Genomic DNA, 21,568 nt, shown 5'->3' on the forward strand with positions numbered 1-21,568 from the left:
GTTTGGTGTGAAGGTTAGAAGGTTAGAAGGAGGGAGAGTAGTAGGAGGAAGTGTTGTGATGTTGCAAGTGAGGAGATGATGGTCAGAAAGAGGAGAAGGGGAATTTGTGAAGTTTGAGAAAGTGCAGTGATTGCTGAAAATCAGATCAAGGGTGTCTTCATCATTGTGAGTGGGAGAGTCAATCCATTGGGACAGACCGTAAGAGGATGTGAGCTGAAGAAGATTTGTTGCCCCAGGGGCAGTGGGATTGTCAATAGGGTGGTTGAAGTCCCCAATATTGAGGGTAGGGATGTCTGAGGAGAAGAAATAAAGTAGCCATTATATGAAATTGAGTTGAGGAGCCAGGGGGCGATATATAACTGCAGCACGTAGAGAGAGGGGAGAGAATAAGCAAATAATGTGTGTTTTGAAGGAACAAATGTAAGGGAAGAGATGAGTTGTATTTTTTTAAAGGTGCAATAAGAGGAAAGGAAAATACCTACACCACCTCCTTGCCTTTCTCCAGACCTAGAGGTGTGGCTGAAATAAAGACCTCCATGTGACAATGCAGAAGGGGAGGGTGCGATTGAAAAAGAGAACCAAGTTTTTGTGACTGCCAGAATGGGAATGGGTGATGAAGAGGTCATGAATAGAAGTGAGCTTATTGCTAACAGAGCAAGAGTTCTAGAGTGCAAAAGCGAAGGGGGTGTTGGCTTTAGATACAAAAGGAACTTGAGTAACGTTTCCAGAGTTATAGTTTCTAGATCTATGGAAAGGCACATATGGGTGGGCAAGATTAGGAAGTTGTGGGGGACCAGGATTGGGAGAGATATCACCAGCAGTTAGTATGAGCAAGAGGGAGAGTGACATAAGATGAGATACAAATTTGCAGTATTAGGAGTGTCTTTGGGATGTGGTGCAAGAAGGAGAGTGAATTTAGGAACGGGTGAAGCTCATGAAAGCAAAAGTGAGGTGAGGAGAAAAGAGATGGGCCAATGAATAATGCAGGTGGTAAGGGGGAAGGAGTAAATGAAAAATATACTTTGTATACAAGAGGTAGCAAAAACGAATATGAAGATATAGAGCATTCGTACAAAAAGGGAATCGGTGAAACACACCAAACACAATGTTACAAAGTACTTGTCTTGTGTCTTCTCTTTTATTCACTTCTTGTTCAATTCTTGTATAATTCTTTTGACTAATTCTAATTGCCTCACTTGTAAGATGCTCGTTTAAGAAATATGAGCATTCGCTATTATGATAGTGCCAACCCATTGAAGTGCATTTCCCAAACTAGTGTTAAATTTATAGAGCAGTCAGCTAAATTGACAAGCAAAACCAGAAAGTCAGCTAAATTAACTAATGGCAGGATCACAAATAGCTTAAAGGCCAAATGGGAAGTTTGATTCAGGTCAGGTCAGGGGGAGATAAGTAAAAAAAAAAAACAGAATAGAATTTAGAGGAGGTTGAAATTATGCAGTCAACTATACATTTTAAGAATTATAGCGAGCATTGACAAGACTTGAACATCACATAGCAAATGACAAGACATTAGAAATAAAATAATTGGAAAAATCATCACAAAAATACAGGACTTAACAGCCTACAATCATTCTCAATTGACAAACCAAAATAGAGCTGAAAACATTTAGATTTGCAGGATCTGGTATAGGGACTCAGTTAAAATACATGAAAACAAATTAGAGAGAGTAGGGTTAACTTAAATTAGCTTGATGTAGTGTTTATTCCTTCAGCAGATGTTAATAGGCAGTTCATAAAGCTTAATAAGCAGCACTGTGGTGAGTATTGAGTACAATTCTAGTATAGTTATTTTGCCTAATCTAATTGCCTCACTTATAAAATGCTCATTTAAAGGGATACTAAACCCAAACTCTTTTCTTTCATTTTTGGTTTAGAACCCTGGGTAGCGCTTGCTGATTGGTGGCTACATTTAGCCACCAATCAGCAAGCGCTACCCAGGTGCTAAAAAATAATAATGGGCCAGCTCTTAAAGGGACAGTACACTGTAAAATTGTTTTTATATGAATGTATTTTCAATTACTTCTTATACCAGCTGCAGAGTATAAAATTTATGAGAAATTGCAATTTTCGGTTTATTTGTGTATATGAAGTAGCTGGTTTTGTGCTTTTAAACCACAGCCTATTACAATGGGTTGAGCTTCAGGTAATATCAGATCTCATTATGCTATCACTTTTATGTACACAGACTTGCTTCCTTATCTTATATTTGTCTGGAAAACCAAAGCTCAATACTTAGAGAGAACAATGTAAAATTATCATTTTATTATTTAACTATAATGCCCCCACTGAGAGTGTAATCTCTTTTGCTGGCTGTGTTTACTTAGGCTATTCAATAGAATATACTCCAGTATAGAAACTTTCAGTATAGGTTGGGATACCTCAGGCTAAATTAGCTATTTCAAATGCCAAAATAGGGGTAAAGGAGCTACTTGTAAACAATTTAAAACACTCCAGCAGGTAAAATGAATCATTGGGAACAATTTAAAGGGGAGACAATTTTGGGGTGAACTGTCCCTTTAAGCTTAGATTCTTGCTTTTCAAATAAAGATAGCAAGAGAACAAAGACACATTTATAATAGGAGTAAATAAGAAAGTTGCTTAAAATTACATGCTCTATCTGAATCATGAAAGAAAAAAATTGGGTTTTGTGTCCCTTTAAGAAATGTGAGCATACACTGTTATGATAGTGCTAACTGCCCTTCCAATGCAAACACATATGGCTAGATTACGAGTTTTGTCGGTAATGGTGTGCGGTGCTAACGATCAGTTTTCCCTCACCGCTCACCTACAGACAACGCTGGCATTACGGGTTTTTACAAATTTTGCTCCACATCTCACCTCAATACCAGCGCTTCTTACGTTAGCGGTGAACTGGCAAAACATGCTTGTGCACGATTTCCCCATAGGAATCAATGGGGGAGAGCCGGCTGAAAAAAAACCTAACACCTGCAAAAAAGCAGCGTTCAGCTCTTAACGCATCCCCATTGGTTCCTATGGGGAAATACATTTTATGTCTACACCCTAACATGAACCCGAGTCTAAACACCCCATATCTTACACTTATTAACCCCTAATCTGCCGCCCCTGACATCGCAGACACCTACATTATATTATTAACCCCTAATCTGCTGCTCCGGACACCGCCGCCACCTACATTATACTTATTAACCCCTAATCTTCTGCCCCCAACATCGCCGACACCTACCTACACTTATTAACCCCTAATTTTAACTAGGTAGTTATTAAATAGTTAATAACTATTTAATAACTATTGTACCTAGTTAAAATAAATACAAACTTGCCTGTAAAATAAAAATAAACCCTAAAATAGCTACAATGTAATTATTAGTTATATTGTAGCTATCTTATGGTTTATTTTATAGGTAAGTATTTAGTTTTAAATATGAATAATTTAGTTAATGATAGTTATTTTATTTAGATTTTTTAAAATTATATTTAAGTTAGGGGGGTGTTAGGGTTAGATTTAGGGGTTAATAACTTTAATATAGTGGCGGCGACGTTGGGGGTGGCAGATTAGGGGTTAATAATATTTAACTAGTGTTTGCGATGCGGGAGTGCGGCGGTTTAGGGGTTAATATATTTATTATAGTGGCGGCGATGTCCGGTTTGGCAGATTAGGGGTTAATTTTTTTTTATTGTTTGCGATGTGGGGGGGGGCCTCGGTTTAGGGGTTTATAGGTAGTTTATGGGTGTTAGTGTACTTTTTAGCACTTTAGTTAAGAGTTTTATGCTACGGCGTTGTAGTGTAAAACTCTTAACTACTGACTTTTAAATGCGGTACCAGGCTTGACAGGAGAGGGTCTACCGCTCACTTTTTGGAAGACTCGTAATACCGGCGTTATGCAAGTCCCATTGAAAATATAGGATACGCAATTGACGTAAGTGGATTTGCGGTATTTTCGAGTCTGACCAAAAAAGTGAGCGGTGAGCCTGTCATTTCAAGACTCGTAATACCAGCGGGCGTTAAAAAGCAGTGTTGGGACCTCTCAACGCTGCTTTTTAAGGCTAATGCACAACTCGCAATCTAGCCCTTAGTCTTTTTCAAAAGAAGAGAAAGGGGCGCCTCATAGTGTATCTCGTATGTATAACATGAAGACTGAGTAAAAATAAACTCACAAAAGTGGTGGCATCCTTCCAGGAATAGGTGCAAAACGGCAGGCTAACACTTAACAGTGGTTAGCTCATTGATGACAGGCTCTCAATGCGCTTGTAGGAGATGTTCTCATGTGTATTTGGCTCACCACATCCGCCATGATCATCAGCTGAGGGTAAAACACACTCCGTAGGGCTGGCCGTGTGCGGAGGAAAGAAGCCGTCCTAACCCCAAAGAATTAGTCAGAATACAGGGGTGTGGAATTTTTTTTAAAAACTACTTGTCCAAGAAACTAAAGCAGGAGCCCAACCTACTTGTCCCTCGTGACAATCTACTTGTCCTGATTCGCAAAATAATTTTAACCAAAACTGTATTTAAATAAGATTTTTATTGATAACAACACTGCAAAACACTGCTACCATTGAGTACATGTGCACACTCATGAGCTCTCATGAGCCTACCTAGATTTACTCTTCAATAAAAGATACCAAGAGACAAAGTAAATTTGATAATAGAATTAAATTGGAAAGTTGTTTAAAATTTCTGCTCTATCTGAATCATGAAAGTTTAATTTTGACTAGACTGTCACGAATCCTTAATAGGCACTAAAGCAATCGAAAAGCTGACTTTGTGCGTGAAACATCTTATAAAAAAAAACTGAGCATCTCATGAGGGATACTGAGAGCATGCAGGAGAGGGGGTGCCCTTTACCTTCACACCAGTACGACAGGGCTCTGTTTAAGAATCAGCGTTGCTGAAACTATAAGGGAGTCAAAAGAGGAAAAGCAAGTGATGCTTAGTAAAAATACATGTACAATAGCACGGTGAGTACTAGCCATGCTATTGTACTTAAACTATATCCATGCTATTGTACTTAAACTATATCCATACTATTGTACTTAAACTATGTCCATGGTATTGTATTTAAAGTATATCCATGCTATTGTACTTAAACTATATCCATGCTATTGTGCTTAAACTATATCCATGCTATTGTACTTAAACTATATCCATGGTATTGTACTTAAACTATATCCATGCTATTGTACTTGAACTATATCCATGCTATTGTACTTAAACTATATCCATGCTATTGTACTTAAAGTATATCCATGCTATTGTACTTAAAGTATATCCATGCTATTGTACTTAAACTATATCCATGGTATTGTAGTTAAACTATATCCATGCTATTGTACTTGAACTATATCCATGCTATTGTACTTAAACTATGTCCATGCTATTGTACTTAAACTATATCCATGCTATTGTACTTAAAGTATATCCATGCTATTGTACTTAAAGTATATCCATGCTATTGTACTTAAACTATATTCATGCTATTGTACTTAAACTATATCCATGCTATTGTACTTAAACTATATCCATGCTATTGTACTTAAACTATATCCATGCTATTGTACTTAAACTATATCCATGCTATTGTACTTTAAATTATGTACATGCTATTGTACTTAAACTATATCCATGCTATTGTACTTAAACTATATCCATGCTATTGTACTTAAACTATTGGGTTGTATTCCCTTAAACTGACAGTGCTCTGATAGTTTAAGGGCACTGTAAGCAGTTTTGATATGGAAGGGATTTTTAACATAGAAAACACTTGACATTACTAGAGTGGAAAGCGAATAAAATCCAAGTTCATTATGGTCAGTTTGGGTTAAAAAAAACATTAAACTTATAAATGAATAATGGAAAAAAACGTAAAAAGAAATGACATCTGGTAACTATGGAGTTTATCATTCCCCCTCACCGCTGCTCTGCCCCTGTCCCCTCCAGCCTTACTGTGCTTAACACCAGGGCTGAACTGGGAATAAAAAGCAGCCCTGGAAAAATGTAAGACTAGCCCTATAGTCCATAGAATATATGCACGCACTATAAAAATATATACATAATTTATTAAACTAACACAAAAGGTAAACTTTGACTTTCCAGATTCAGATAAAGCATGTAGTTTGAATACAATTTTTAATTAATTTATTTTATCACATTTACTTTCTTCTGTTGGTATCCTTTGTTGACAAGCACATGTACATATGCTCAGCAGCAACATAGCACTACTGGGAGCTAGCTGATGATTGGTGGCTACAGACATGCCTCTTGTCATTGGCTCAGCAAATGTGTTCAGCTAGCTCTCAGTAGTGCCTTGCTGCTAGAGACCCTTTGCAGGGGTTAAACACATGTTACATGTATTTAAAACAGTGCAATAATTAAATGCTCTAACTTAAAGTGAAGGTAAACTTTGGTGAATGAAAGCCCGTTTTTTAAAAATACTATTAAAAACAGGGGCACTTTCATTCATCAAAGTTTACAAAGCAGCCGTTTTGTTAAAAAAAATTACCTTTTTTTCCTTTTCACAGCCAGAGCAGCTTCCCCCACCTCGAGATCCTCTATTCACATGTCATCAATGACTAATCCTGCTTCCTCCAATCACAGCTTTCCCCCCAGGGTAGTTATTGCCTGAGGCCATGCTGTGATTGGAGGAACAGTCTGTGTGTGAAAAGTAATTATAGAATGGGTAATATAGCGAATTGTGATATATCGCCTAAAAATAGGTGTATATGTAAGTGTGTAAAAACTCTTGAGGTGTTGCGCTATGTGAATGGAATAGATGAAAAGGAATAAAAAAATGGGACTGGGGATTGAAGCTGTTTGATAATATAACATTTAATATAATGCTTAAAATTGCATGCTCTATCTGAATATCAAAAGAAAAAAATTGGGTTTAGTATCCCTTTAATAAATGTGATCATACACTATTATGGTAGTGCTAACTGTCCTTCCAATGCAAACACTTAGTCTTTTTCAGCCTTATCATATCGGTCTGATCCCTTCTCTCCTGGGAAACACAAACTATTCATTGATTGGTTGCAGTTCAATATTTCTTTATTTAGCGTCACTTATTGGATATACATTTATTTGAATACATTTTTAACTACAACCAGCTACTGTATATGTATATGACTGCTAAGGGGGTATTGTTCATATTCCAGTTTATCCATCACTTTAGATACATTGATATTTGTTCTAATCTAGTAATCCAAATGTTATTACTTTATAGATACAGGAAGAGGACTGATGACTACAAAATTCCTACAGGTTAGTGACCGTGTAACAGAGAGGTTTGGAGAGATTAAACTTTGTAACCTCTATTTTATGTGAGGTCCAATAACAAATTAAAGTGACAATGTTGTGTAAAATAGTTTTTCTTTCCTAAGACATGGAGAGTCCACAACGTCATTCCAATTACTAGTTGGATATTCACTCCTGGCCAGCAGGAGGAGGTAAAGAGCACTCCAGCAAAGCTGTTAAGTGTCACTTCCCTTACCCATAACCCTCACTCATTCTCTTTGCCTCTGTCAATGGAGGAGGTGAAGTTCGGTGTCTGAAGATTTTATTCCTTTTTTGGGTACTTTTCCCTGCAGGCAAGGATTTGAGTGTAGCTGTGTCCACGTCAATCTCTTCAGTAGAGTAGTGGTGGCTTTAAGCAGTTAGAAAGTGGTGAGGTGGTTCTTGCTTTGTTTTCTAACATATTTGCTGCCCTCGGTATAGAAAGCCAGAGTTGGTTACTCTGTTCTTTCTTTTTCTACAGGTCTCTGTAAGGAGTATGTGTCCTTTCACGCCTTGTAAGCTGTCTTCCTGTCTGACAGCTGGATTTGCAGGTAAGTGCTTTTGTCTTCTAGGTATTGGAGACTTGCACTTGAGAAGATTTTTTCTGCAGTATTTATTTGGGACATGTTTAATCCTTTATATAGCATTTAAATAGGCAGTATGCAGACACTTATTGTATGTGTTGAGACTAAGGGGTTAATCTTACCTTTCTGTTTATGGGAAGTTTATTCTGTGGCTGATAACTTATGTTTTAAGTGGGATTTATGTTATTTTTGGGGATTTGGAATGTTGGGCTCAACATTTAATCCTCCGGTCTTACTCGGCTGTTTTATAAGAAACGTGCTCTTTTGACTTGCTGAGCAGTTTCTTTTTCTGCCGGTCATGGGACTTCCCACTCATCCGCTTGAGTCTCTGAGCGGAGCGGCATCATTACTGTGCCGGCTTCTTCTGCGACGGCTCACTTGATGATCGGCAGGACATTTTCATGACAGTCTAAATTTGGGATACTTTGAAGGTTCAGGTAGGGCACCTCAGACTGTTTGAGGTGTAGAGGCGCTTATTTTGTTTCTCTTGTTCTAAGGATTAATTTGAGCGCATATAAGCTCTGAGGAAATAACATTTTTTTTCTTAAAGTGACAGTGTCATTTTCAAAGTATTTGCCATTCCTTTAATTTTTGGGAATTCTTTCAGTTATGGACATGTAACAGAAGTCTTATTTATATTGATAGATGTTTATTGTGACTAGATGCCCAAATTGTTTTGCCTATGCAATTTTGTTCTTCATGTTTAGCTAGAACGCTAGAGTGTAAAGACACATTATTGCCCTCTGAGCCTTTTGTCTTCCAGGATAATGCTGTTCAGGTTATGCCACAGCTTTCTCCTCAAACGTCCCAAGCCTCAATGGCATCACATACAGTGCCCTGTGGTTCCTCTCAGTCTCCTGGAGGAGTGTATTTGCCCAATAGATTTTGCTGCACAGATGGGAAAGCGCAAGAGGAAATCAAAACATTTTTCTGATAGTAAGTATCAGTAAGTATCAGATAGTGTCTGTCCCATCTGCTGCTGTGAAGGTTGACCTCTCTCATAAGTCTGATGAGGAGGATACCTCGGTAGCTTCTGAGGGTGAAATCTCAGATTCTGACAGTATAAATCCTTTGACTGATTCTGAAGAAGTAAACTTCAGATTTAAGCTTGAACACCTTCATTTACTTCTAAAGGAGGTATTGACTACTTTGGAAGACTATGATCCTGTTGCTGTCAACTCTAAAAAATTTAGTAAGCTTAACAAATATCATGATGTTCCTTCCCTTGTGGAAGTGTTTCCTATTCCAGACTGTGTGTCAGAGATAATTTCACAGGAATGGGATAAGCCAGGGATTCCTTTTTCCCTGTCTTCTGTCTTTAAAAAGATGTTTCCTATTGCTGACTCCATTCGAGACTCATGGCGCACGGTGCATAAGGTAGAAGGGGCTATTTCTACACTGGCCAAGAGAACTATGACTCCTATAGAGGATAGCTGTTCTTTTAAGGATCCCATGGACAAAAAGCTGTAGGCTTATTTAAAGAAAATGTATATTAATCAGGGTCTACAATGGCAACCTGCAGTTTGTATTCTACCACAAGACAAGAAGAATAGACCTTAGGGACGTCAAAATTCTAATTTTCGCTCCTTTCATAACTTCAAGGGTAAAAGTCTTCCTCCCCCTCCTCCAAGCCGGAGCAGTCCAAGTCCTCTTGGTGATCCAATCAGTCTTGGAAAAAGGGGAAGCAATCAAAGAAGCCTTCATCTGAGACTAAGTCAGCATGACGGATCTCCCCCCGGTCCGGGATTGGATCAAGTGGGGGGCAGACTTTCCTTGTTTCGACAAGCTTGCATTTGCGATTTCCCAGATCCTTGGGCTGTGGACATAGTATCGCAGGGTTGCAAAATAGATTTCAAGACTCATCCTCCCAGGGGCAGATTCCTCCTCTCAAGGTTATCTGTGGATCAGGTAAAAAGAGAGGCATTATTGAGCTGCGTTCAGGACCTTTCCTCCCTGGGAGTGATTGTTCCAGTCCCAGTAAGGGAACAGGGTCTAGGGTTTTATTCAAATCTGTTTGTGGTTCCCAAAAAAGAGGGAACTTTTCAACCCATTTTAGACCTAAAGTGTCTCAACAAATTTCTCAGGGTACCGTCCTTCAAAATGGAAACTATTCGTTCCATTCTTCCTTCGGTCCAAGAGGGTCAATTCATGACGACCATAGACCTGAAGGGTGCATATCTTCATGTTCCCATCCACAGGGATCATCACCATTTCCTGAAATTCGCCTTTCTAGACAAGCACTTTTAATTTGTTGCTCTTCCGTTTGGCCTTGCCACAGCTCCCAGAATTTTTACAAAGGTTCTGGGGGCTCTCTTGGCAGTTGTCAGGTCTCAGGGAATTGCAGTGGCGTCTTACCTGGACGACATATTGGTTCAGGCGCCATCTTTTCAACTAGCAAACTCTCATACAGAGATCTTGTTGTCTTTTCTACGTTCCCACGGATGGAAAGTGAATCTGGAAAAAGAGTTCCCTTGTTCCAACTACAAGGGTGTGTTTCTTATGGGCCATCATAGATTCCCTATCTATGAAGATTTTTCAGATCCAAAAAATCCAAAATTCTCTTTTCTTGCCTCTCTCTCCAGTCTACTGTTCGGCCATCAATGGCTCAATGCATGGAGGTAATTGGTCTGATGGTCGCTTCCATGGACATCATTCCCTTTGCTTGATTCCATTTGAGAGCTCTACAATTATGCATGCTCAGACAATGGAACAGAGACCATTCGGATCTGTCTCAGAGGATAGATCTGGACACGTTGACAAGAAATTCTCTCTCGTGGAGGATTTCTCAGGATCATCTGTCTCAGGGCACATGCTTCCGGAGACCCTCCTGGGTGATTGTGACCACGGACGCCAGCCTGCTAGGCTGGGGAGCATTCTGGGACTTGTTAAAGGCTAATGGCCTTTGGACTCGGGAGGAGTCTTCTCTCCCCATAAACATCTTGGAGTTGAGAGCGATCTTCAATGCCCTGATGGCTTGGCCTCAGTTGTCCTGAGCCTGGTTTATTAGATTCCAGTCGGACAACATCACCTCAGTGGCTTACATCAACCACCAGAGAGGAACGCAGAGTTCCTTGCCATGAAGGAGGTGATTCGCATCATTCAGTGGGCGGAAGCTCAAGATTGTCTCCTGTCTGCCATCCACATTCCAGGAGTGGACAACTGGGAGGCAGATTTTCTGAGCAGACAGACCTTTCATCCCGGGGAGTGGGCTCTCCATCTGGATGTGTTCTCCAGGTTCACCCTCAAGTGGGGGGTGCCGGAGTTGGATTTGATGGGGTCTCCTCAGAACGCCAAGCTTCCATGGTACGGTTCAAGGTCAAGAGATCCTCAGGCTGCCCTGATAGATGCTCTGGCGGTTTCTTGGGATTTTGGTCTGGCATACCGGTTTCCTCCGTTTGCTCTCCTTCAATGGGTCATTGCTCGTATCATACAGGAGAGAGCGTCTGTAATTCTGATAGCTCTTGCATGGCCTCGCAGGATCTGGTTTGCAGACTTAGTGAAGATGTCATCTCTTCCTCCTTGGAGGTTACCTCTGAGGAAGGACCTTCTAACTCAGGGTCCTTTCCTCCTTCCAAATGTCGTTTCTCTGAAGCTGACTGCATGGAGATTGAATGATTAGTTCTGGCTAAGCGTGGGTTTTCTGACTCAGTCATTGATACCATGCTTCAGACTCGCAAGCCTGTTACTCAGAAGATTTAACATAAGGTATAGCGCAAATACCTATATTTGTGTGAACCGAACGGCTTCTCTTGGAGTAGGGTCAGGATTCCTAGAATTTTGTCTTTTCTCCAGGAAAGTCTGGAGAAAGGATTGTCAGTCAGTTCTCTGAAGGGTCAGATTTCTGCATTATCTATTCTTTTAAATAAGCGTCTTGCGAATGTGCCAGATGTTCAATCTTTTTGTCAGGTCTTGGCCAGAATCAGGCCTGTGTTTAAACCTGTTGCTCCTCCTTGGAGTCTTAACCTAGTTCTTAGAGTTTTGCAGCAGGCTCCGTTTGAGCCAATGCATTCTGTAGATATTAAGTTGTTATCTTGGAAAGTTTTGTTTCTTATTGCTATTTCCTCGGCTCGTAGAGCTTCTGAACTCTCTGCTCTGCAGTGTAATTCGCCTTATTTTATTTTTCATGCGGATAAGGCGGTCCTTCGTACTAAATTGGGGTTTCTCCCTAAGGTGGTTTTGGATTGAAACATTAATCCGGAAATTGTTGTTACTTCCTTTTGTCCTAATCCTCCTTCTCATAAGGAACGTCTTTTGCATAACTTGGATGTTGTGCATGCTCTAAAATTTTACCTACAGCCTACTAAAGATTTTCGTCAGTCTTCTGCCCTGTTTGTTTGTTTCTCTGGAAAGCACAAGGGTCAGAAGGCCACTTCTACTTCTCTTTTCCTCTGGTTGAGAAGTATGATTTGTTTTGCTTATGAGACTGCAGGTCAGCAGCCTCCTGAGAGAATTACTGCTCATTCCACGAGGGCTGTCTCCTCTTCTTGGGCGTTCAAAAATGAAGCTTCTATGGAACAGATTTGTAAGGCGGCAAAATGGTCTTCTTTGCATACTTTTTCCAAATGTGATACTTTTGCCTCGGCTGAGGCCTCTCTTGGAAGAAAGGTTCTTCAAGCAGTTGTGCCTTCTGTTTAGGTCTGCCTGTCTTGTTCTCCCTCCCTGTTCATTCCGTGTTCTCTAGCTTGGGTATTGGTTCTCACTAGTAGTTGGAATGATTTCGTGGACTCTCCATGTCTTAGGAAAGAAAATAAAATTTATGCTTACCTGATAAATTTCTTTCTTTCCGGACATGGAGAGTCCACGACCCCACCCTTTAGATTAGACAGTATTTTTTACTAAACCTCAGGCACCTCTACACTTTTGTGTTATCTTCTTTTTCCATTTCCCTTCGGCTGAATGACTGAGGGTTATGGGTAAGGGAAGTGACACTTAAGAGCTTTGCTGGGGTGCTCTTTGCCCCCTCCTGCTGGCCAGGAGTGAATATCCTACTAGTAATTGGAATGACGTTTTGGACTCTCCATGTCCGGAAAGAAAGACATTTATCAGGTAAGCATAAATTTTATTTTTCCTTAAAGTGACATTACACTCTAAATAAATTATTGATGTATTCAGAGCAAAGATTAGCCTGAGAATAATTTGTACATGCATTTTTAACCCCTTAAGGACCGGGCATTTCAGACAAAAACTTCCCTAAAAGACCAGAGTATTTTTAGCATTTTTGCCATCACTACATTTAAACAGAAATAGAGTCTTTTTATATTTACCTATCAAAACTATATATTTCTCTTGCAAGGTGTATCCAGTCCACGGATTCATCCTTTACTTGTGGGATATTCTCATTCCCTACAGGAAGTGGCAAAGAGAGCACACAGCAAAGCTGACCATATAGCTCCCCCTCTAGCTCCACCCCCCAGTCATTCTCTTTGCCGGCTCTAAACACTAGGGTCTCTCTACGGGAGGGTAAAGTGAATGTGGTGTTAGAATTGTAGTTTTATATCTTCAATCAAGAGTTTGTTATTTTTAAATGGTACCGGTTTGTACTATTTACTCTCTAGCAGAAAAGTGATGAAGAATTCTGCTGAGAGGAAAATGATTTTAGCATGTTGTTTCGGGGCTGGACTGCACTGTTAAGTCAGGATCAGACTGATATGCTACAGGAAAGTTCTTCTCTGTGAAAGGCACATGTTGAGCAAAAAGAGGCTGCTTCTAGGGTGGTAACTAGCCATAGAACAAGCTATTATGCTATTGTTCGTTCCCAGGTTGAACGCTTCTCTCTTTTAATTTATGCAAATTATGACACTTGGGGAAGTCTCCCTAAGTGTGATGCGGGTATCCAGACATGGACCCGTTGCTCAGTGTGCCTAGAGGGTTATGGCTGCACCTCACTGACGAGGCCCACACTAGGCCGAAACGTACGTCTGGGGTTTTGCTGTTTCCCTTGTTCAGAGAGGGATTGCCTGGTATTTCGGGGCTGGACTGCACTGTTAAGTCAGGATCAGACTGATATGCTACAGGAAAGTTCTTCTCTGTGAAAGGCACATGTTGAGCAAAAAGAGGCTGCTTCTAGGGTGGTAACTAGCCATAGAACAAGCTATTATGCTATTGTTCGTTCCCAGGTTGAGCGCTTCTCTCTTTTAATTTATGCAAATTATGACACTTGGGGAAGTCTCCCTAAGTGTGATGCGGGAATCCAGACATGGACCCGTTGCTCAGTGTGCCTAGAGAGTTATGGCTGCACCTCACTGACGAGGCCCACACTAGGCCGAAACGTACGTCTGGGGTTTTGCTGTTTCCCTTGTTCAGAGAGGGATTGCCTGGTATTTCGGGGCTGGACTGCACTGTTAAGTCAGGATCAGACTGATATGCTACAGGAAAGTTCTTCTCTGTGAAAGGCACATGTTGAGCAAAAAGAGGCTGCTTCTAGGGTGGTAACTAGCCATAGAACAAGCTATTATGCTATTGTTCGTTCCCAGGTTGAGCTCTTCTCTCTTTTAATTTATTGTAACTAAAATCCACTGCTGTTCCCACACAGGACTGAGGAGTACCAGAAAACTTCAGTTGGGGGGAACAGTTTGCAGGCTTGACTGCAATGAGGTATGTTCAGTCAATTATTTCTAGACAAGACTGAGATAATGCTAGAAGACTGACAAGATCCCCATGTGGGGAGGGTAAGCTATGTTCTGAGACTTAGTATAGAATTGAATGCTTACATAACAGGGCTAAATAGGCTGGTTGACACTAATGCAGGGCAATCGATTATTTATTTAAGAAATACTCGTTGGAGACACTTTTTTAAGCACTTTGGAGTGTTTTACTGGGGTTATTATCCACATGGCATAAATTTAGTCACTTAGAAGTGATTTTTGTAGGCCTCACAACTCCGGAGTGGAGTGGGAGGGGCCTAATTTCGCGCCTCAGATGCGCACTTAGAATTGAAAGACTGTTCATGCTGCTTCACATGGAGGGTCCAGCTGCTTATTGAGGGCCTAAAAGAAGCTTTATTCCCCCAAATCTGATCCCTAAGGGCAGGTAGGGCTACAGCAGTAAGCTGTGGCAAGGTGCTGTAGTTAATTAACCGGTTGTTGGCTTTAGGCTGCTCCGGTTTGGGCATTAAGGGGTTAATCGTTCTGAAACTTGTGGTGCAATCATATTAAATCCTTAGGTACATACTGTGAAAATTTCAAAAAGATTGGTGCATTTTTCACTGTTTTGTAAAATTGTGTGCTCTTTTTATTTCTTAAAGGCACAGTAACGTTTTTTCAAATTGTGTTTTTTATTTGATTAAAGTGTTTTCCAAGCCTGCTTGTGTATACTACTAGTCTGTTAAACATGTCTGACACTAAGGAAAATCCTTGTTCAATGTGTTTAGAAGCCATGGTGAAACCCCCTCTCAGAATGTGTCCCAATTGCACTAATATGTCTATACACTTTAAAGATCATATTGTTGCACTTAAAAGTGTGGCCCTAGATGATTCTCAGACTGAAGGTAATGAGGATAGTCCGCCTACCTCTCCCCATGTGTCACAACCAGTTACGCCCGCTCAAGCGATGCCTAGTACCTCTAGTGCGTCTGCCCCTATTACATTGCAACAACTAGCGACAGTCATGGATAATTCCCTTGCGGTCTTTCTATCCAAACTGCCAGTTTTTCCTGCAAAGCGCGATAGCTCTGTTTTAAGAACAGATTATGAGCAGTCTGAAGCTTTGGTAACCTTATCTGATGTACCCTCACAACACTCCGAAGTGGGGGTGAGGGATTTGATGTCTGAGGGAGAAATTTCCGACTCAGGAAAGGTTTCTCATCAGGCAGAGTCAGATTCATTAGCGTTTAAATTTAAACTGGAACACCTCCGCGTATTGCTCAGGGAGGTATTAGCCACTCTGGATGATTGTGACCCTATGGTGGTCCCAGAGAAATTGTGTAAAATGGACAAGTACCTAGAGGTCCCTGTATACACTGATGCGTTTCCGATCCCCAAAAGGGTTGCGGATATTGTTACTAGGGAGTGGGATAGACCAGGTGTCCCTTTTGTTCCCCCCCCTATTTTTAAGAAAATGTTCCCCATAACTGACCCCAGGCGGGACTCGTGGCAGACGGTCCCTAAGGTAGAGGGGGCTGTTTCTTCACTTACTAAGCGCACAACCATACCAATTGAAGACAGTTGTGCTTTTAAAGATCCTATGGATAAAAAGTTAGAAGCTTTACTTAAGAAAATTTTTGTTCAACAAGGTTTCCTTCTCCAACCTATTGCCTGCATTATTCCTGTAACTACTGCAGCGGCTTTCTGGTTTGAGGCGCTGGAGGAGTCGCTCCAGACGGAGACCTTATATGACGAAATTATGGATAGAATTAAGGCTCTAAAGCTGGCTAATTCTTTTATCACAGATGCCGCTTAGCAATTAGCTAAGTTAGCGGCAAAAAAATCAGGTTTCGCCATTATGGCGCGCAGAGCACTTTGGCTCAAGTCATGGTCGGCCGATGTGTCGTCAAAATCCAAATTATTAAATATCTCTTTCAAGGGAAAGACCCTTTTCGGGCCAGAATTGAAAGAGATTATTTCAGAAATCACCGGGGGAAAGGGCCATGCTCTCCCTCAGGACAAGCCCTTTAAGGCTAGAAACAAAGCTAATTTTCGTTCCTTTCGTAACTTCAGGAGCGGTCCCACTTCAGCCTCTACAGCTGCAAAGCAAGAGGGTAACGCTTCACAGCCCAAGGCATCCTGGAAGCCTTACCAGGGCTGGAAGAAGGGTAAACAGGCCAAAAAGCCTGCAGCTGCTACCAAGACAGCATGAAGGGGTAGCCCCCGATCCGGGACCGGATCTAGTAGGGGGCAGACTCTCTCTCTTCGCTCAGGCCTGGGTAAGAGATGTTCACGATCCCTGGGCATTAGAGATTGTTACCCAGGGATATCTTCTAGAATTCAAGGACTCCCCTCCAAGGGGAAGGTTCCACATTTCTCGTCTGTCTACAGACCAGACAAAGAAAGAGGCGTTTTTACGCTGTGTAGAAGATCTACTTAAAATGGGAGTGATCCACCCAGTTCCGATTGCAGAACAAGGACTGGGGTTTTACTCAAACCTGTTTGTGGTTCCCAAAAAAGATGGAACTTTCAGACCAATCCTGGATCTCAAAATTCTAAACAAATTCCTCAGAGTCCCATCATTCAAGATGGAGACCATTCGGACAATCTTACCAATGATCCAGGAGGGTCAATATATGACTACGTGGATCTAAAGGATGCGTATCTGCATATTCCTATCCACAAAGATCATCACCAGTTTCTCAGGTTCGCCTTTCTGGACAAGCGTTATCAGTTTGTGGCTCTTCCTTTCGGGTTGGCCACTGCTCCCAGAATTTTCACAAAGGTGCTAGGGTCCCTCCTGGCGGTGCTAAGACCGCGGGCATAGCAGTGGCACCTTGCTTAGACGACATCTTAATTCAGGCGTCGACTTTCCAAAGAACCAAGTCTCACACGGAGATCGTTTTGGCCTTTCTGAGTTCTCACGGGTGGAAGGTGAACGTAAAAAAGAGTTCTCTCCATTCCTAGGAACCCTGATAGACTCGGTAGAAATGAAAATATTTCTGACGGAGGTCAGAAAGTTAAAACTGTTAACTACTTGCCGAGCTCTTCATTCCATTCCTCGGCCATCTGTAGCTCAGTGCATGGAGACAATCGGACTAATGGTAGCGGCAATGGACATAGTCCCTTTTGCTCGGATCCACCTCAGACCACTGCAACTATGAATGCTCAAACGGTGGAATGGGGATTATGCAGATTTGTCTCCTCAAATTCAGTTGGACCAGGAGACCAGAGATTCTCTTCTCTGGTGGATGTCTCAGGATCACCTGTCTCAGGGAATATGTTTCCGCAGACCAGAGTGGATCATTGTAACGACCGATGCCAGTCTGTTAGGCTGGGGTGCGGTCTGGGACTCCCTGAAAGCTCAGGGCTTATGGTCTCGGGAAGAAACTCTTCTCCCGATAAACATTCTGGAACTGAGGGCGATATTCAACGCTCTTCAGGCATGGCCTCAACTAGCTGCGGCCAAATTTATCAGATTTCAGTCGGACAACATCACGACTGTAGCTTACGTCAATCATCAAGGGGGAACAAAGAGTTCCCTAGCGATGACGGAAGTAACCAAAATAATCAGGTGGGCGGAAGATCACTCCTGCCATCTCTCAGCAATTCACATCCCAGGAGTAGACAACTGGGAGGCGGATTTTCTAAGTCGTCAGACTTTTCACCCGGGGGAGTGGGAACTCCACCCGGAGGTATTTGCCCAGCTGACTCAGCTATGGGGCACTCCAGAGTTAGATCTGATGGCGTCCCGTCAGAACGCCAAACTTCCTCTCTACGGGGCCAGGTCCTGGGACCCCAAGGCGGTATATTGATAGATGCTCTAGCAGCGCCTTGGTCCTTCAATCTGGCTTATGTTTTTCCACCGTTTCCTCTCCTCCCTCGTCTGGTCGCCAGAATCAAGCAGGAGAAGGCTTCGGTGATTCTGATAGCGCCTGCGTGGCCACGCAGGACTTGGTATGCAGACCTAGTGGACATGTCATCTGTCCCACCATGGACACTGCCAATGAGGCAGGATCTTCTAATACAGGGTCCGTTCAAGCATCCAAATCTAGTTTCTCTACGTCTGACTGCTTGGAGATTGAACGCTTAATTCTATCAAAGCGTGTTTTCTCTGAGTCAGTTATAGATACTCTGATTCAGGCTAGAAAGCCTGTCACCAGGAAAATCTACCATAAGATATGTATAAATATCTTTGTTGGTGTGAATCCAAGGGTTACTCATGGAGTAAAATTAGGATTCCCAGGATATTGTCCTTTCTCCAAGAAGGATTGGAGAAAGGATTGTCAGCTAGTTCCTTAAAAGGACAAATATCTGCTCTGTCTATCCTTTTACACAAGCGTCTGGCAAAGGTACCAGACGTTCAAGCGTTTGCTCAGGCTTTAGTCAGAATCAAGCCTGTCTATAAACCTGTGGCTCCGCCATGGAGTCTAAATCTAGTTCTTTCAGTTCTTCAAGGGGTTCTGTTTGAACCTTTACATTCCATAGATATTAAGTTGTTATCTTGGAAAGTTTTGTTTTTGGTAGCTATCTCTTCTGCTCGAAGAGTTTCAGAATTATCTGCCTTACAGTGTTATTTACCTTACCTGGTGTTCCACGCAGATAAGGTAGTTTTGCGTACCAAGCCTGGTTTTCTTCCTAAAGTTGTTTCTAACAAGAATATTAACCAGGAAATAGTTGTTCCTTCTCTGTGTCCTAATCCATCTTCAAAGAAGGAACGTCTACTACACAATCTTGATGTAGTTCGTGCTTTAAAGTTCTATTTACAAGCAGCCTCCTGAAAGAATTACTGCTCATTCTACCAGAGCAGTGGCTTCCACATGGGCTTTCAAGAATGAGGCTTCTGTTGAACAGATTTGTAAGGCAGCGACTTGGGCTTCACTGCATACTTTTGCCAAATTTTACAAATTCGATACTTTTGCTTCTTCGGAGGCTATTTTTGGGAGAAAGGTTTTGCAAGCAGTGGTGCCTTCCGTTTAAGGTACCTGTCTTGTTCCCTCCCTTCATCCGTGTCCTAAAGCTTTAGTATTGGTATCCCACAAGTAAAGGATGAATCCGTGGACTGGATACACCTTGCAAGAGAAAACAGAATTTATGCTTACCTGATAAATTACTTTCTCTTGCGGTGTATCCAGTCCACGGCCCGCCCTGGCATTTAAGTCAAGTAAAATGTTTGTTTTTGTTTAAACTACAGTCACCACTGCACCCTATGGTTTCTCCTTTTTCTTCCTAACCTTTGGTCGAATGACTGGGGGGTGGAGTTAGAGGGGGAGCTATATGGACAGCTTTGCTGTGTGCTCTCTTTGCCACTTCCTGTAGGGAATGAGAATATCCCACAAGTAAAGGATGAATCCGTGGACTGGATACACCGCAAGAGAAAGTAATTTATCAGGTAAGCATAAATTCTGTTTTTGTTTTAGTAGACAATCCAAAGTATTGATCTAGGCCCATTTTGGTATATTTCATGCCACCATTTCACCGCCAAATGCGATCAAATAAAAAAAAAAACTTCCCTGAAGGCACAGGGTGTGTGGACTCATGAGGAGGCTCTCCTTCCAATAAATATTCTAGAACTGAGAGCGATATTCAATGCACTTCAGGCCTGGCTTCAGCTGGCTTCGGCCAAATTCATACGTTTCCAGTCGGACAATATCACGACCGTAGCATATATCAATCATCAAGGGGGAACAAAGAGTTCTCTAGCGATGATAGAGGTTTCCAAAATAATTCGATGGGCAGAGACTCACTCTTGCCATCTATCAGCAATCTATATCCCAGGAGTGGAGAACTGGGAAGCGGATTTCTTTCATGTAATTAGCAAGAGTCCATGAGCTAGTGACGTATGGGATATACATTCCTACCAGGAGGGGCAAAGTTTCCCAAACCTCAAAATGCCTATAAATACACCCCTCACCACACCCACAAATCAGTTTTACAAACTTTGCCTCCTGTGGAGGTGGTGAAGTAAGTTTGTGCTAGATTCTACGTTGATATGCGCTCTGCAACAGGTTGGAGCCCGGTTTTCCTCTCAGCGTGCAGTGAATGTCAGAGGGATGTGAAGAGAGTATTGCCTATTTGAATTCAATGATCTCCTTCTACGGGGTCTATTTCATAGGTTCTCTGTTATCGGTCGTAGAGATTCATCTCTTACCTCCCTTTTCAGATCGACGATATACTCTTATATATACCATTACCTCTACTGATTCTCGTTTCAGTACTGGTTTGGCTTTCTACTACATGTAGATGAGTGTCCTGGGGTAAGTAAGTCTTATTTTCTGTGACACTCTAAGCTATGGTTGGGCACTTTTATATAAAGTTCTAAATATATGTGTTTAAACATTTATTTGCCTTGATTCAGGATGTTCAACGTTCCTTATTTCAGACAGTCAGTTTCATATTTGGGATAATGCATATGAATAAATCAATTTTTTCTTACCTTAAAATTTGACTTTTTTCCTGTGGGCTGTTAGGCTCGCGGGGGCTGAAAATGCTTCATTTTATTGCGTCATTCTTGGCGCGGACTTTCTTGGCGCAAAAATTTTCTTGTCATTTTTTTGCCGTTTTTGCGCCAAAAAATGTCGGCGTTACCGGATGTGGCGCCATTTTTGGCGCCAAAAGCATTTAGGCGCCAAATAATGTGGGCGTTTTTTTTGGCGCTAAAAAATTTGAGCGTCATTGTTGTCTCCACAATATTTAAGTCTCATTATTTATTGCTTCTGGTTGCTAGAAGCTTGTTCATTGGCATTTTTTTCCCATTCCTGAAACTGTCATTTAAGGAATTTGATCATTTTTGCTTTATATGTTGTTTTTTCTATTACATATCGCAAGATGTCTCAGATTGACTTTGAATCAGAAGCCACTTCTGGAAAAACGCTTAACTGAGTTTCAGTTCTACCAAAGCTAAGTTCATTTATTTTAAATGTTATAAATGTTTATCTTTAGCTATGGTTTGTAATAAGTTATTATGATATACTTTTACATGCAGAATCCATTAGTATTTATGCTTTATATATTTCCATTCTTACATCTTATGTACAAGAAATATTTAGAAGATTTATAAGAAATATTTTTCTGATTCTATTTTAAAGGCTTTGTCTGACTTCGTGCCTTCTAATAAAATTCTTAGGTCTTTT

At 41.3% G+C, this 21,568-nt stretch overlaps 1 protein-coding gene across 1 annotated transcript in view; it reads left to right on the forward strand.

Annotated features, from left to right (window-relative positions):
* SETD4 (SET domain containing 4) overlaps positions 1 to 21,568 on the forward strand; it is an 84,691-nt gene that overhangs the window by 5,749 nt on the left and 57,374 nt on the right. Inside the window, exon 4 of the mRNA XM_053705949.1 lies at positions 7,221 to 7,258. Coding sequence (XP_053561924.1) covers positions 7,221 to 7,258 — 38 coding nt within the window. The remainder of the gene's footprint in view (positions 1 to 7,220; positions 7,259 to 21,568) is intronic.

This window comes from Bombina bombina, chromosome 3 (genome assembly GCF_027579735.1).
Source record: "Bombina bombina isolate aBomBom1 chromosome 3, aBomBom1.pri, whole genome shotgun sequence".
Lineage (NCBI taxonomy): Eukaryota > Metazoa > Chordata > Amphibia > Anura > Bombinatoridae > Bombina > Bombina bombina.